This window comes from Dasypus novemcinctus, chromosome 10, assembly GCF_030445035.2.
Source record: "Dasypus novemcinctus isolate mDasNov1 chromosome 10, mDasNov1.1.hap2, whole genome shotgun sequence".
Lineage (NCBI taxonomy): Eukaryota > Metazoa > Chordata > Mammalia > Cingulata > Dasypodidae > Dasypus > Dasypus novemcinctus.
In genome coordinates this window covers 1,077,316-1,093,405 of record NC_080682.1, presented here as the reverse complement: position 1 = coordinate 1,093,405, position 16,090 = coordinate 1,077,316, and the positions used below count along the sequence as shown (strand labels likewise).

General features: G+C 72.4%; 1 protein-coding gene across 2 annotated transcripts in view; it reads right to left on the bottom strand.

Annotated features, from left to right (window-relative positions):
- The window catches only part of MUC5B (mucin 5B, oligomeric mucus/gel-forming), a 30,187-nt gene extending 16,058 nt beyond the window's left edge, over positions 1-14,129 (bottom strand). For both annotated transcript variants that reach the window (XM_058304921.2, XM_071217893.1), the window contains exons 1-29: positions 14,063-14,129; positions 12,356-12,427; positions 11,985-12,056; positions 11,523-11,784; positions 11,203-11,317; positions 10,957-11,047; positions 10,641-10,747; positions 9,830-10,031; positions 9,558-9,683; positions 9,001-9,118; positions 8,780-8,918; positions 8,494-8,601; positions 8,175-8,244; positions 7,767-7,904; positions 7,446-7,610; positions 7,123-7,217; positions 6,486-6,612; positions 6,072-6,327; positions 5,293-5,348; positions 4,814-4,914; positions 4,367-4,518; positions 3,952-4,090; positions 3,769-3,876; positions 3,476-3,655; positions 2,925-3,164; positions 1,573-1,729; positions 647-775; positions 220-364; positions 51-94 (exon numbers count right to left, since the gene is read on the bottom strand). In XM_058304921.2, coding sequence (XP_058160904.1) covers positions 51-94; positions 220-364; positions 647-775; positions 1,573-1,729; positions 2,925-3,164; positions 3,476-3,655; positions 3,769-3,876; positions 3,952-4,090; positions 4,367-4,518; positions 4,814-4,914; positions 5,293-5,348; positions 6,072-6,327; positions 6,486-6,612; positions 7,123-7,217; positions 7,446-7,610; positions 7,767-7,904; positions 8,175-8,244; positions 8,494-8,601; positions 8,780-8,918; positions 9,001-9,118; positions 9,558-9,683; positions 9,830-10,031; positions 10,641-10,747; positions 10,957-11,047; positions 11,203-11,317; positions 11,523-11,784; positions 11,985-12,056; positions 12,356-12,427; positions 14,063-14,129 — 3,781 coding nt within the window. The remainder of the gene's footprint in view (positions 1-50; positions 95-219; positions 365-646; positions 776-1,572; positions 1,730-2,924; positions 3,165-3,475; positions 3,656-3,768; positions 3,877-3,951; positions 4,091-4,366; positions 4,519-4,813; positions 4,915-5,292; positions 5,349-6,071; positions 6,328-6,485; positions 6,613-7,122; positions 7,218-7,445; positions 7,611-7,766; positions 7,905-8,174; positions 8,245-8,493; positions 8,602-8,779; positions 8,919-9,000; positions 9,119-9,557; positions 9,684-9,829; positions 10,032-10,640; positions 10,748-10,956; positions 11,048-11,202; positions 11,318-11,522; positions 11,785-11,984; positions 12,057-12,355; positions 12,428-14,062) is intronic.
- Positions 14,130-16,090: the final 1,961 nt, after the last annotated feature.

Sequence of the window (16,090 nt, the reverse complement as noted above, 5' to 3'; positions counted from 1 at the left end):
GCCAGCCCCCGTGGGCCCCTGGGCCCCACCCCCCGCCCCGGCCTCCTTACCTTCGAGGCTGTGCGCGCACTGGATGCCGCTGGCCGTGCAGTTACTGCGTGGAGGAGAGAGCAGCTAGGGCCCAGCGGGACCCCTGCCCCGCCCAAGCCCCCAACCCCCCTCCTGGCCCCCTGCCCGCACCCCCTGCTCCCCCATGCCTCCACCACCCCCGTGGCTCACCAGCTCTGGCAGTTCTCCACAGTGGGGACCCCCGTGCCGATGTCGTAGTAGTTCTCTTCCTGGTCGTAGCAGCCACACTGTGCCACGCACTGCATGTGATCCTCACTGAAGAAGGGCTTGTCGGGCGGACACTGCGGGTAGCAGCCTGCAGGGCAGAGTGGGGAGGAGACTTACTCAGGGCCCTTTGGCCCTTGCAGGGCGGGCTCTGGCCGCAGTGTCTGCTGCAGCGGCTGCAAGGCCCGACCAGCCCCATCCCCACCTCCCCGCACCCAGGGGCCTGCGCAGGAGCAGATGCTCCCCCGACACTGCCTTAAGGAGCTAGGGGTGTGTGTGTGTGCCCTGAGGAGGTAGGTGTGTGTGTCCATGTGTGTGTGTCTCTCTCCCCCCTCCCCGCAGGCCTGAGAATCCCCGCCAGTTTGCCCCTCACCTTCCAGGCCAGGCAGGTCAACGAGGCAGCGTCCACTCGGGTTCCGGCAGGTTCTCAGGCAGGGGGCCCCGCAAGGCTGGTAGTGCCACTCGCACCCCCCACGTGGGTTGTAGTAGTCGCAGAACAGGGCTGGGGCACAGAGAGCAGAGGCTCAGGGTGGGCGTCTCGGCACCCCGGGATCTCCAGGGCCCCGCCTGGCTCCTGCCAGTGGGGTCTTGGGCTGGGCATTCCTGTCGGGTGGAGGGAGCCTCCTTCTGGAGCTGTGCACCCTTCTACATCTGTACACACGTGGGACGTGCGCACACACCTAAGTGTGCACCATGTGGGGCGACTGCGTGTACACATGTGTGGTCAGGCCTCGAGCCTCTGGGCAGCTGTAGGGACAGTTCTAGGGCGAGGAGAGGCTGCGGCCCCGCCCCCGAGGCCCGGCTCCTGCGACGCCCGCCCTCGAGACCCCGCCCACCAAATGGCCGAGGCCCCGCCCCGCCTTCAGCACCACGGACAGAGCCCCGCTCACAGCTGACATCGGGGTTGCACCAGGACACGCACACCCGCGGCCCCGCCCCCAAGGCCGGGCCAACCAATGACGCCCGTCCCTCCGAGGCCCCGCCCTCGAGGCCCCGCCCCACCGTCAGCACCACGGACAGAGCCCCGCTCACGGCAGACGTTGGGGCTGCGCCAGGCCACGCAGACCCGCGGCCCCGCCCCAAGGCCGGGCCCACCAATGACGCCCGCCCTCGAGGCCCCGCCCTCGAGGCCCCGCCCCGCTGTCAGCTCCGCGGACAGAGCCCCGCTCACAGCTGACGTCGGGGTTGCACCAGGACACGCACACCCGCGGCCCCGCCCTCGAGGCCCCGCCCACCAATGGTGCCCGCCCCTCCGAGGCCCCGCCCCACCGTCAGCACCGCGGACAGAGCCCCACTCACGGCAGACATCCGGGCTGCGCCAGGCCACGCACACGCCCACGTCGTGGCACGCCTGCGCGTAGGCGGCCACGGCCGTGCAGAAGCACTCGCAGTCACCCCCTGCGTCGCACGCACATGCATCGCTCACGCAGGCCTCGTAGTACTTGGTGGAGTCGACCTGGGAGTAGGGGCGAGGGGCCTTTGAGGGGGCAGCGCGGGCCGCCCCTCCCCGCTCGTGACGCAGTGCCCCTGCCGATGCCCCTGTGTCGTGGCCCCAGCAGCCGTCCCCTCCCTGCCCCGGCCCTCCCCAGTGCCCTGGCCCCTGCTGGCTCCCACTCCCGCGCAGCCGCCTCAAGCCTTCCCTTGGTGGCTTCTTTCCCCGGGATGCTGCACCCCCAAGCCTCCTGGCTGCTCCCTGGGACATCTGGGCTCTGTGCAAGAGCCCCTTCCTCAGTGAGGTCCTCCCTGACCCCCATGGCTCCTGCGTGCTGCCCAAAGTGTCTGTCCCCCGCTCACTGCTGCAAGCTGGCACCAGGGGGGTGGGGCTGCCCCATGGAACCCACCACGGCCTGCACTGAAAGAGCACATGCGTGGCTCCGAGGGGTCTCGGCTCCCGGGCCCTGCGCAGCCCACTGCAGGGGAAGCTGCCCCCAGCTGTGAATGGGCTGAGGCTCTGGCCGGCGCCCCCCAGGCAGCGTCGTCTGCAGCTGGAGCTAGCCTGGTCGTGCTAGTGAAGGGTTTCCTGAGCCCGCCAGCCGTAACCAGAGGGGACGTTAGTTACCGAGGGACAGGCGAGCCCCTGAGAGCTCTTAGGGCAGACGTGGGCTAGTGGCAGACTTCCTTTCTTGAGCCTCCCTCCTGTCACCATCGAGGCCCTGAATTACGGCGTTGTGTTTGCAGGTCTATTTTGTTAAAATGCAATGGGGCCTTTCTAGAGTTTCTGCTTGTCCCTGATTCCTCCCCACTGAGCTGACAGAGCCCTCCCAGACCCCTGGTCAGCAGCAGGGCCAGGGCAGGCCAGGGCGTGTGGAAGGTGCACGCTGCACAGAGGCCCCCCCCCCCCCCAGGCACTCTGTACGTGTGAGTGGGTCGGTATCCTGCCTTCCAGTGACAAGATGGAAACTGGTCGAGGACGTGTCTGGAAAGCACTTGGCCCACGATGGATTAGGGACAAGGATGCCGCAGGTGGCAGGTTCAAACCCATGGCTCATAAGCCCATGCTGGTGTCAGCAGTCAGGGTCAAGGCCTATTTCATGGCTGCCCGCGCTCAGCGGCGCTGATCCAGCTCCCGTCTGCAGGCTCCTCCCCTGGCCACCGCCCGCCAGGCCCAGCACCCGCAGCCGCCGGCCGCCCCTGCTGCTCCAAAGTCCCACCTGGGCACGGCAGGCGGCGAAGGTCGCACTGTTGATGATGCTGCACTGCTTCTGGGCCCAGGATCTGCGGTAGGGGTTGGCGGTGCAGGGGTCCTTGGGGGCGAGCGCGTCTGGGCAGGACGGGGAGAACTTCCAGCTGTTGCCGAACTCCAGCACGTCCCCCACCACGGACCGGCTGCGTGTGGTGAAGTCGTTGGCGGCGCTGTCGTCGAAGTTCCCACACAGCCCGCAGACCTTGCCCTGCACGCACACACGGCATCAGATGGAGCAGGTGGAGTCCACCTGGGCAGCAGGGCCCTCGGGAACCGCAGGGCACCTGCGGGGGCACGAGGTGCACGACGAGTGCTGTGGGGGCTGGTGGGCAGACACCGGTGTCCAGCAGCCGTGGCACTGCCACGCCGGGAGGCCAGGGGGCACAGGGCAGCGTTCCACCAGGCCCTTGTTGGAACCCCGACTTCGCGCACAGCCCCAGCCCCGCCCCAGGGCTTCCGCTTTTGTCGGGTTTGGTCTCGCTACCGCCGGCATGCGTAGGGCGGTGGGCCGGCGCCTACCTTGTGATGCTGGCGCAGCCTGATGATCAGGGTTGTCTTTCGGTCCCACAACAGGACCAGCCCGCTGCGGGCTTCGATGGCCAGGTAGATGCCCATGTAGCGGATCCTGTAGGGCAGGTCTCCTCCGGGGCCCCTTGCCACCACCTTGATGTGCCCCTCACTGAGGATCAGCTCATACGCCTGGCAAGGGGGTTGCAGGGAGCCAAGGGGTGAGCTCTGCGGTCCCCCTGGCTGCAGAGGGGAGGGAGGAGGGCCTCCGGCAGCGCCCACGCCCTTGACGGCCCCGCCCTCACCCCTAGGAAGACTTTGATGGCCTTGGAGCAGGTGACACCGGTGGTCCCGCAGGGGACGTTCTCGGTGACGATGCGGAAGGTGCCGTTGGCGCCAGCGCCACAGTAGTCCTGGGACAGGAAGAAGGTGCTGGTTGGCGGGGCCCGGGGGGCCGGCCCGCAGGAGGGGGCGTGGGGCAGGCCTACCTGTGCCAGGGTGTACTCGCAGCTGCCTTCGAAGCTGTAGCGCTCGCCGTCGAAGGTGATGAAGTGCCCGTCCCCGTAGGCCACGCACGTGCCCATGCAGGGCTGGCTGGTGCACTCCCACCGGCGGCTCCTGCATGTGCTGCGGGCAGGGCGGCTGCTCACCGAGGGAGCCCCCGAGGCCCGGCCACCCCGAACCTCCAGGCTGCCCTCAGCCACCCCCCTCCACAGAACGGCCGAGAGCTGGGAGGGCCGGGGGCTACGCCGCTGCCCTCCGTGAACGCGGAGCTCACAACCGTCGCGCTCCCCCCCACCAGGCCTGGCTACGCCGGCTGTTCTAGGAGCGGCCTCCACTCCCCGCCCAGGCCAGGCCGCCCCCCACAGGGCCCTGCGCCCCCGCCCCCCGGGCCCTGCCCACCAGGTGTTGCAGTCGACCTGGACGGTCTCCCCGGGCCTATACGTGGCCTCATTGTGCACGCAGGGACAGTCCTCCTGGGCGATGCAGCCCCCGCTGCCGTCGGCCACCAGTCCCGGCGGGCAGACGCAGCCGGAGACGCACTGGGTGCTGTACTGGGGGGTGCAGCGCCAGTCAGGGGGCCAGGGGGGCGGCCTCACAGGTCTCGGTGTGCACGCCCCCCAGGCTGGGGACACTGAGGCGAGTGGGGGCCTGACAAATCCTGGGGGTGACCCGGGTTAGGGACAGGCACCCACCGGTTGCTGTGTGCCCGGGACGGGTGGGCCAGTGCGAGGAGCCCAGGACCTAGAGCAGAGGCCTCGGGGCTCCCCTCTCCATGCTCAGCCCCCAAGGGGCAGGGACAATGGGGGGCACGTGACTGCACCCTCGGAAGACCCCCCAGCAACTCACGCAGTCCACGTCCAGCGTGTGGCAGCTCCGCAGGCACTCGGCCCCGCGGGCGCTGGCCCTGGCGTCACTGCAGTTCAGGTACTCCATGGGGGGCACACACCCTGGGGAGGGAGGGCTCGCTGGGAGGGCCTGGGGCAGCACCCCTAGAGGCCCAGCTTGGGGCACGCACCCGGGGGAGGGAGGGCCCCGTTCTGCCCACCAAGATCTGCCCAGCGAGCTCCCCCCATTGCTGGGGGCAGGTGCAGGGAGGGCTCCAACTCAGCAGGCCCCGCCCAGGGCCTCAGAGGCAACAGGTCTGGGGGACCAATCAGGGCTGAGCAGGGTGGGGGGGGCCGAGTGGGGCGGGGCCAGGGCAGGGCTGAGACGGGGCGGGGCCGGGCTGGGTGGGGCCGAGACGGGGCGGGGCCAGGGCGGGGCTGAGATGGGGTGGGGCCAAGACGGGGCGGGGCCAGGCCTCGTGGGGCCGGGCGGGGCCTTACCTGGTCTCCTCTGCTCCACGGCTCCCAGGCAGCTCAGCTTCCCACGCACACACGAGCTACGAGACAGGGGTAGCTTGGTCTGGACCTGCTCCTTGAGCTCCTCCCTGACCTCATCCCTGGCCACGGGACTGCGGTGGTCATGTGTGGACAGTGCCCACCCCCAAGGGCCGGGAAGACCCGAGACCCTGAGCTGCACTGGCTCCAAGGATAGGGGGAGGGGGGGCGTGGCGCAGACCCCAGCTGCGTGGACCTCCGGGCCAGGGGAGTATGCCCTTCTGTAGAAGGTCTGACGGGGCTGGGCAAGCCCCTTGAGCCTCTGCCCCTCCGGGGAGGCTCTTTAGGCTTAGGAACCTGGGGGAGGGTGGGAATCTCTGGGCGTGGAGCAGGCATGCCACCCTGAGTGGGTGGGCGGGGAGGCGGCTCCCCCATGCTCCCAGTGGTGCCCGAGCCCGCGGTGAGGGCCTCCCCCTCGCAGCCGCGGCCCCCGAGTGGAAGGAGCCCAGATGCTGCCTGGGTGCCCCGCCCGCTGCTGGCCGTCTCTCGCCACACTGCGTCGCTCTTGCAGAAATATCGGACCCCGGCTCCAGGCAAGGCCTCGGGTTGTTGGCGAGGGCATGGTCTGTCCTGGCACCGGTGATATGACTCTCCCCTTTCCCACCTCAGGGCGGGGTCTCCAGGGCCCAGAGGCAGCCAGTAATGCCTCCTTGGACCCCTGCTCCCTGCACGCCCCCCAGCTCCCTGCTGATGCCCCCCGGCGCCCCCTGCCCGCTGCCCCTCACCACACCACGCCGTGGTCGTGCACAGCCTCCCCAGGGGCCACCGCGGAGCCGTGGAGGTAGCAGGGACACTCCTCTGCGGGCACGCAGGCACCGGCCTCGTCCAGGAAGGTGCCCACGGGGCAGGTGCAGCCGTCCACGGGCACGAAGGAGACTCTGCAGGTGACGTCGGCCTCGCTGAGGCCGCGGCAGGTGGGCGGGCAGGTGTCGATCAGGTACGCGTAGCTCTGGGACTTGGGGCAGTTGTTCATGTACTTGACTGGGGGCAGGAACAGGGCGGGGCGGGCTTAGCCTTGCCTTCACCACTTTCCGAGCCTCAGTTTCCCCGTCAGTGGAAGGTTCTCGCCAGCCCCTGGCAGGGAGCTGGACGGGGTCAGGGCCACTGCCGCCTCCCCAGGCCCCTGGCCGCGCACTCACGGCAGGCGCCGTCCCTCCAGCCGCTGAGCAGGACGCCCTTGGCGGCGCAGGCACGGACGTAGGCGGACAGCGCGGCGCACAGGCAGTCCTCGCTCCGCTCGCAGTTGCAGGTGTCGAACAGGCAGTTCTGGGGGTGCGGGGCCGTCAGGGACCCCAGCCCGGCGGGTGCCCCCTCCCCCCCCACAGGGCCATGAGCCCTGCCCAGATGGGGTGACACGCAAAGACCCTGGGGGGGGCCTGGGCAGTGGTGTGAGGAGTGGGGCGGGGCCACAGCGGGCAGGCCACGAAGCCGGCCATGGGTGGAGGGCGCGGGAGGGGCGTTTTCGGTCGTGCCACATCTGAGGGGTGTGGATGGCGAGGGGGCGAGCAGCTGGAGGCAGGAGTCTGGCTGGGGTGGGGGGTGGCATGGGTGGGTGCCGGTGGGAGGGGCTGGGCCAGCTCGGGTTCGGACAAGGGGCCTCCCTGGTGGACTTGCTCTGGGGCTGGGAGGGGCCCCTTTAAGGCTTCAGGCTCCCAGGGAAGGCGGCCTTGGGGGAGGGGGCTGCGGGAGGGAGGTCAGAGGTGGGGGGCCTGGGGGCGACAACTCCAGGACGACCGTGCTGCTTCCTGCCCCCAGGTGCGGGGACCCCGTGCTCACCGCGTGGAAGGATGCGGGGTTGACGATGGAGTGGCAGGGCGCGAAGGCACCCGCGGGGTCCGTCAGCTGCGAGCACCAGTGCTGCGCGTAGTTCTCTGGGAGGGGGTTTGCGGCAAGTGGGTCTCAGGGGCCGGCGGCTTCCTACGGCCTCGCTTCCCCCTCCCCACCCCACCTGGACGGGCGGCGCACCTCGGACGCGGCCTCTGGGGGCCCTCAACCCGCTCAGGGCCCCCCCCCCGCCTGGAGTCCACGAGAGACGGGAGGGCGGGGCGCGAGGGGGTGGGCCTGGAGTCTGGGGGGTGCTGAGGGGCAAGGGGCGGTACCATTGTCCACGCTGAGCGAGCAGGGGTCCTCGAAGTGGTTCTTGATGTCAGGGCAGGAGGCCTGGGTCTTCCAGGTGTTGGCGAAGGCGGCGCCCGTGCCCTCCACCAGCCCGCCCAGCGTGCGGAAGTCGTCCGCCTGGTTCTGGTTGAAGTTCCCGCAGAGGCCTGGGGGCGGGCGGGGGTCAGCGGGGCTGGTGGGGCCGGCACCCGAAGCGGCCGGCGCCGGACGCCCGGCCCCCTCCCCGCGGCGCCCGGGCCCGCCGCCCCGCCACACTGTGCGGCCGCTGCGCGCCCCGCCCCGCCGCCCCCGCCCGCGCTCACCGCACATCTGGCCGTGGTAGGCGGCGTCCAGCCTCAGCAGCACCTGCATGAGTGGGACCAGCTGCACCTGCAGCTGCACGCCGGGGGCCGCGTGCACCACGATGAAGTGCGACGACGGCTGGAAGACCACGACGCTGGCTGCGGGGCGGAGGGCGGTCAGAGGCGGCTCCGCGAAGGCCTGGCCCGCGTGCTGCCGGGAGGACCCCGCGGCGGACACGGCCCCCTTCGCCGCCCAGCCCCGCAGTCTCGGGGGGCCGCCCCCACGTGTGGACAGGTCTCTGCAGACGAGGACCGGGCTCTCGGGGCAGCCGCAGAGCGCTGGCTGACGCTGGGCCTGACACCGGCCGGGACTTGGGGGCCGACGCACCCTGTGGGCACCGCCGCGGGCGGGAGCGTGGAGCTGCGTACCTGCCGCCACGGGCAGCTGAGTGAGGATGGAGTTCATGAACACGCGGCCGCCGGCCTGGATGCGGATGGCCTGGCAAGGGGCGCGGGACAGCGTGAGGCCTGGAGAAGCCCAGGCCGGGGTGACAGGTGGTCCCCAGGGTCCCCCAGGGAGCAGGCCGGGGTCCTAGGGCTGCGCAGGGCGCACATCACCACGGGGCGGGGGCTGAGGAGGGAGGGCCACGCCGGCTTCCTCCCCTCCCCCTCCCTCTCCCCCCCCCCGGGGGTCTGTCTGTCTCCCACCCCACTACCCTCCCAGTCGGGGGCCGGGTCGGGTGGTCACCAAGTCTCCGCCGAGGCTGAGCGTGACCGCCTTGAGGCAGTTCTCAGTGTCCGTCAGGCCACACTTGCGCAGCTCCACGAGCACCGTCAGGGAGTCGTCGGCGCATTTCTGGGGAGAAGTCCACGGGCGTGTTGGGGCGGCGGGCCGGGGAGGCCTGGGGCTGCCCGCACGCAGGCCGGGAGCAGGGCGCCCCGGGCGGCTCCCCAGGGCCAGGCCCCCAGGCAGGGGTGCCGGCCAGCCGGGCTTCCTTCCGCTCAGGGCGCCCCGGCCCGGGGCGGCGCCGCACCTTGGCCAGCACGTAGCTGCAGTCCCCATGCACGTCGTAGAGCCGCTGGTCGAAGGTGGCGACGTGGGCCCCGCCGTTCAGGGAGCAGGTGCCCGGGCACGGGAGGTCCTGGCACTGCCACAGGCCCCCGGAGCAGATGCTGCGGGAGGGGCCGTGGTTGGGGGGCGGGTGGGGGAGGGTCCCGTGCCCCCCCCCGGGGAAGGGGCCGCGGGGGCGGCTACCAGGAGCTGCAGCTGGTGGCAAAGGAGGCTCCTGGGGCAAAGGTGCGGCCGCCGTGCGAGCAGGGGCAGTGCTCCCGGGGCACGCAGCCCGTGTGCGTGAGGTCGTCCAGCACCGTGCCTGGGGGTGGACAGTGGGGGCAGCTGGCGCGGGGCAGCGGGTGTGGGGGCAGCAGGCGCAGGGGAGTGGGCGTGGGGCAGGGGGTGTGGGGGCAGTGGGCACGGGGGCAGGCCATGGACCGGAGGGGGCCGTGGGGGCGGGGGGCGCGTGTGCAGTGAGGGGCTCCTGGGTGGACTCACGGGGTTCGGAGGGCGAAACCGGCCCCGGTGGTCCGAGGCAGTGTCCAGTGTTGGGGGGAAAGGGGTTCACCTGGCCCTGGGGATCCCCATCTGGACCCCCTGCTACCTGCCAGTCTAGGAAGGCTGGAGGGGGCCCAGGAGGAGCTGCCCCCCCAGGTGGGCCCCTCCCCGCCCCTCTGGGGCAGCCCCGCCGTGGGGGTGTCGGGGACCGACAGGCCGGGCTTCGGCCCCCAGGGTCTCGGGGGTCCCGGGAGGCCTGCCTGGGGGGCAGAAGCAGCCGTCCTCGCAGTGGTCCTCGCAGAGCTGGGCGCGCTCGGGGTTGGAGCAGGTGTCGGCGCAGGGCGAGCCGCACTCCTGGTGCTGCATGCCCGGGGGGCACGTCTGGACTGTGGGGAGGGGCAGCGCTGGGCCTCCGTCCCCCGCCCCCGCCCCTCCTCCCTCGCCGCACCCCCTCGCTCTCGCCCTGCCCCATCCCCCACCTGGGCACCACCTGCCATCCCTGGGCCGCGGCCCGGGGCTCTCGGACACTCACGGCAGAGGTCGGGGCCCCTCCAGTTCCGCGGCTGCCCCCCGGCGTGGGCACACTGGCGGGAGTACTCAGCGAAGGTGGCGCATGGGCAGGTGGGGCAGCGGCAGAGGTCCTGGGCGCAGGCGTCCACGTACGCGCCGGCGTCCACCAGCTCGTTGCACTGCGCGAAGGCCGGGCCAAGCAGGGTGCGGCGGCAGATGTCCTCCTGGGGGCACAGCAAGGCTGGCGCCGGGCACCCAGGGCGGCTCGCCGCCCGCCCCGTCCACCTCGAGAGGTGGCCAAGGCACCTGGGCCAGGCCACCGGCCACCTGTCTTCACCCAGCACAGGAGCCCCCTTTCTCCCCGAGGCTCCCTGCCTCCCCTCTCCCCCCTCCCCTCCCCCTCCCTTTCTCACCCCCCCCAGCTGTGAGCCTGCGCTGTGTGTGCAGAGCCCTGCTCAGCTCTGGGCGGTGCCTGCGGCCCCCGCACCCCCACCCCGCTCCAGGACGCACCCTCCCACCTTCTGAGCAAAGTGTGGCGTGAGCCCGGGAGAGCTGTGACCCTGCCCCGGCAGGTGGCCCAGAGCTTCGGGGATGGGGAAAGGTGGGTGCTGGGTGAGGGCTGGGTGGTGCGGCTGGCTTGGCGGGTCTTGCCCTGGGCCCCTCCGGGTGGGCCCGCCGCTCGTGGCCAGAGACGCACACACAGCCCAGCACGCAGAGCTGAGGCCACCCCCTCGGTGCCACCCACAGGCTCACAGCATGCAGTTGGGACACAGGTGGGGCCGCCGCGCTCGCGCCCTGCCCGCCCTGAGCCCAGGACCCGCGCCCGCGCCCACCTCATCTGTGCAGTTGCCGGCCGGCGTGGGCAATGGGTCCTGGCACTGCTCCGTGGGCCCGTCCAGCTTCTGCAGGTTCCCGAACTGCTGCATGGTCAGCCTGGCGTCTGCGGGGACAGCGGCTCGGAGCCCTGGGCCGCGGGAGGACTTGGGGGGCTCCGGGACGGTGTGGGGTGCTCCTGCACCCTGCAGCTGATTGAGCGGGCCCCGGGGCCCCGGCCGGAGCGGCCCTCCCCCCCGCTGGCCTGGGGTCCCTCAGACCTGTCTCGCGCCACCCCCCCGGGACTGCCCGGCCCCCCAAGCCCGCGGCCCTCACCGTTGGCGAAGAGCTCGTTGGCGGCCGGGAGGCCATTGAAGTCCCCGCACAGGCCACACGTCTGGTTGGCGTACTTGGGGTCCAGCTCCAGCTGGGGCAGGAGGGGGCAGCTCAGCCTCTGCCCACCTGCTCCACAGCCCCACCCGGCAGGGCCCCCACCGCCCCGGGACTCGGGCCCCCGATTCCACCTGTCACCCTGGGGGCCCGACAGGGGGTCCTTGGGGGCCCGGGAGGGCGGGGCCTCACCAGGGCACTGTCCTCGCCGTTCCAGGTGAAGGTCAGGACGAGCCGGACGCTGACCCTGATGTAGGAGCCGCTGCGCTCCACCAGGAGGCCAGCACGGTTGTAAGGCAGCTCCTCCCTGTGGGACACAGGCGGCCAGGGCGGTGGCGGTGGGCGGACCCGGGCTCCCCAGCCGGCCCACCCCCGCGGCCCCACCTGCCCGGCCCGACCCGGTCCACCCCCGCGGCCCTGCCCCCCACCGGTTGGGCCCTCCCCTGCGGCCCGTGCCCCCACCCACCGGGCCCCCTGCTCACTGCCGCCCGCGCCCCCGCCCACCCGCTCACCTCCGCCCGTTGACGTGCACCGCGCCGGGCGCGAGCTCCAGCACCAGCCCGTCCACCTTGAGCAGCACGCGCTGGATGGTGGGCCGGGACCCCGCCAGGCCGCGGCGGATCTGCACGTTGAAGTCCTCGTAGGCGGCGCGGCAGTGCGCCGAGAAGACGTAGTTGCAGAGACCGGGGAAGCGGAACAGGGCGCCGTCGAAGGTCTTGTAGTGGAAGTCGCCCCACGCGCTGCAGACCCGGCCGTTGTGCGCAGCGTTCAGGGCTGCGGGGGCGGCGCCGCGGGGTCCTGAGGGCGGGCACCAGCCGCCGCCTCCCTCCAGCCTCCAGCTGAGCCGCCCCCTTCAGAGACCCCCGCCGCACTCGAGAGGACCCCGGAGGCTCCCAGGTCCCCCCCGTGTGGCCCCGTTGCCCGGTTGCCCCACGCCCAGGGCTGAGATGCCCCCCCACCCCCCGTCCACTTACAGCCCACACTGGGGACGAGGGCGACGGGCGGGATGAAGGTCAACTGCTGGGCGGGCCAGGGCGCGGGGCGGGCTGCGGGCGAGGGGCGCGTCACGCTGGCGGCCGCTGCTCGGGGGCTGCCCCATCCCCCCGGGCCCACCTCTGCCGGGCGTGGGCCCGAGGGCCGGCCCCGGGGATCCGCCTGCCCCTCCGGGGTCAGCACTGGGCGGCCATAGGGCCAGGAGGGCGTCCGCATGGCGGGCGGCTCTGGGAAGGGTCACTCGACGCTCCCAACCCAGGCCCCACCCCCAGGCCGCGCCTGCCCAATGCCCCGGCTCGCTCACCGCCCCTCCTGCCCGACTGGAACGCCCCCTCGGGCCCTGGCCACCTACCGCCCTCCAGCCCTGTCTGGTCCACGGCGGCCGCCGTGCTCGCCCCACTGGCCTCTGTGCCGTTCTGGGCCTCTGCGGGGAAAGGGATAGGAGCTGGTGAGAGGCCGCTCAACCGCGCCTGCCCACGACCCTTGTCTGTGTACCCTGTACTCGACCCCTGCCACGGCCCCTGCCCGTGCCCCCTGCCCACAACCCCTGCCCACCGCCCCTGCCCAGGACCCTTGCCCAGGACCTCTGCCCATGACCTGTCCACAACCCTTGCCTGTGAACCCTGCACTCCACCCCTGCCTGCATCCCCTACGCGTGCCCCCTGCCCAGGACCCTTGCCCACAGCCCCTGCCTGTGACCCCTGCCCAGGACCCCTGCCCGTGAACCTGACCTCAACCCTTGCCTATGCCCCCTCCCCTCAATCCCTGCCCGTGCCCCCTGCCCACGACCCCTGCCCTTGGCCCCTGCCCTCAGCGGCCTTGCTGGAGGCCTGAGTGTGGCTGCCCCTGCGGCCAGCTCCGAGGTGGCAGGCTCCCGGGGCTGCTCTGGGGGCCTGAGCGGATTTGATGGAATAGCCCCAACCCCACCCATGGCAGACACCTCCCCGTCACTCAGCCTGATAGCGAGCAAGGCCTCCGCCAGGACGGAAAGTTCCAGAAAGGCAGAGAGCACCACGCGGCGGCCAGAGCCCTGCTGCCCGCTGCTCCTCGCGCTGGCCCTCCCTCCCTTCTGCAGTGGGAGGGGCTCGTCCAGGGCTGGGGGGACGAGGACGCAGGCAGGTGTGGGCCCCGGCACGTGCTGCCTGTCCCCCGGGAAGGACAAAGCACGGCTTTGTTGGGGAGCAGGACGCCACGGGAGGCCCCAGCCGTGACTCGGCGGAGCCGGGGCCGGAGCTGGCCGCGCGTGAGCGCCTGGGCCATGGCCAGGGTCTCTGCCTGGCCCGTGCCCGGGTCCCCCGGCCTGTCCCCACGCGTCTGCTTTCCAGGCCCCTCCCGCCCCGTGAGGGCTTTGCCCACCGCGTAACAAGAGCTGGGGGAGGCAGGGGCGGGCGCCCGGGCGGGAAGCTTCCTGCACCTCTCGGCCGGCCCCCAGCTGGGCGCTGCGGGAATCTACCCCTCCTCCAGCCTGCGCACCCCTGGGGGGAATTGGGCTTGGGCAGGGGCTCTGGGCACAAGCCCTCCCTTTGCTCCCCCTGTGGGAGAGCTTTGCCGAACCCGGCAGGCAGCACGGGGAGGGCGCAGAGCGCAGGGGCGCATCCCCCAGGACTCCTTGTTTCTGTGGCAGGGCCGCGACCTTCTCTGCTGACAGCGTCAGACTGAGGCTCGTCCCGCGGCTGCTGCTCGTGGCCCAGGGAGGACGGGGGGCTTGGTGGGGGCGGGGGGCAGCACCGAGGGGAAGCAGCACCCAGCTCCTCGAGCAGCACCGGCTGCCACCGCGATCGCCCTGGGCTGGGGCAGGGGTCCCGTGGGGGGCTGTCCCTGCTGGGACAGGTGGGGGCCTGATGGGGGCCCAGAGAGGCCCCTCGCCTGTGGCCGGGGTCCTTTGGTGCCCTGACACCCCCCTCCAGCCCCCAGTGGCCCTGGAACACAGACGCTGGTCCCTGACCAGGTGGAGCCCGGCCCAACGCCCGGGGGGCTATGGGGCATCCCAGGGGCTGCACTGGGGGTGCAGGAGAGGGTCTGCAAAGACGAGGCCAGGGGGCCGGGGGCGTCGGCTTACCCGACTGCGCCACGAGCAGGGCCGCGAGGGCCCACGCCAGGGCCCGGCTCCTGCTCCTGGCACCCATCCTGCAGCGGGCGCGGCGGGCAGTGGGCGCCGCTCCCAGGGGGCTCGGGCTTATGTAGCGGCGGCCTTGGCCCCGCGCCTGCCCGGCTCCGCCAGCGCCTTCCTCTCCCCCACCGGCCACGTGTGTTTGCTCTTGGGGAGGAGCCGCGGACAGGAAAGAGCCCAGCAGGGAGGATTGGGCCCAACGGGACCCCCACACCACCCCCAGCAGCTTCTGAGAACCACGAGAGAGAGGGGCTGCGGGTGGCCCCCCAGCACGGCCCTGGAAGACCCCCGGACCCTCCTCTGCAGCCTCTGCCCTGGGCTGGGGGGTGGTCCTCTGGGCTGCCCCCCCGGGGCCCCGTGTCGAGCCCCCCCTGGCCCAGCTGCGGAGTGGGGCCGAGGGTCCCCCAGCAGCGTGGATGGGGAGCTGAGTGGCAGGACCCTCACCCGGCCAGGTAAGCGGGCGTGGGAAACTGAGGCCCTGAGGCGGGTGCCCTGCTGCCCGCACGGCCCCCCTGCACCCCGGGGCTCCGTGCACCCGTCCCTGCTAAGCCAGCTCTGCAGCTGGGCCCTTTAGCCTGGTGGGGGCACGGCGGGGCTGCAGGGGGAGCCAGGCCATGTGTCCCCCGACCCGCAGGGTCCTGCTGGCTGGGGGGCTCCGGCCGGTGCTGGCTGGGGGTGCTCCGTGGTGCTGTTCTCCCACCAAAGCGAGGGGTGGATGCCCGTTTCCTTGCTGTAGCCACCCTGCCCCAAGTCCCCACACAGGCCCCGAGCATGGCCTAGGACGTTCCGTGGCCCCGCCGGCGGGCACTGGGGGACGGGGGCACGTCCAGCCTTGTCTGTCATCGGTCTGGGTCGGGCTCCTCCTGCAGCCGCCCCGTACCCTCCGCTGGGTGTTGCACCCGCAGGCCTGGGGCCCCAGGCTGCTGTCAGGGTGCGGGAGCTGGTGGCAAGCCCCGGGCACGCCGTGTCCAGGGACGGGGGCCCAGTGGTGGCCTGGGGGCGCCTGCGTGTCTGGGCACAGCCTCGGGCACCTGCCCTCTGCGCGCCTCCGGGGCCCCAGGGACGGGGAGCTCAGCCTGCCTCCCCCTCACCCCCGAAGGTTCTCCAGGCCTCGGGATTTGGAGTTCCCAAAGTTCTCTTTCAACCCAGGCCAGGGGTCCCCACTGCCCCGTGGGCCTGGCCTGGGGGTGGGCCGGGGTCCCTGCCTGCGAGCTGGGGCCCTGCTGGTCCCATCTCTCCCTGAGCTTGCTCCAGGCTGGGCCAGGGGTGCGCGAACCTGGCGGCCCCTTAGGCCCCCGGTCCCGGGGTCAGCGGAGGGGGCAGTGGCCCAGGCCCCTCACCTGCCGCCCCCTCCCCCCGGCGCCTCCTCCCGCTTGCCCCCCGCCTTGGGTCTGGGCCTGGCGTCCTCCCTGTCTCCACCCCCCAAGCACGGCCAGCCCATCTCGGCCTTCAGGGGTCCCGGGAGTGCCTGCCGGGTGGGCTTTCCCTGTGCCCGCTCTTGCGGACGCTGTCGCCTTTGGCCCCAGGGCCCGCGGTTGCCCCTCCCCTGCCCACCCGGGCAGGCCCCTGCCCACGCGCTCGCGGCGGGTTCTTGGTGGGCACTCGTGCTCACGTGCGGTGGACGCAGGAGCGGCCCGGCTGCAGCCAGGGCGTGGCGTGGCTCCAGGCCGGGGTCCGTGGCAGGGGCAGCCACCGGGCCGTCCCCCCGTGGCCACCGGGGGCTGTTGTGACATCCCGGATGTGGCCGCGGAGCCCGGCCTGTTTGCTCAGCCGCGTTTACCTCTTCACAGTTGAAGGAGCTGAGAACAGAAGGCGAAGGAAGGGAGGGGGCCACTTCCTGCTCGGCGGGGGCGGGGGCCGGCCAGCGCCAGGAGCCTGCCCCAGCCTCGGCCGGGCCCGAGCTGGCTGGCCTCGGTCCTCGCTTGACCGACGAGTTGCAGGGGTGGCCGGGCCCAGAGGGAAGGGGGCCAGACCTCC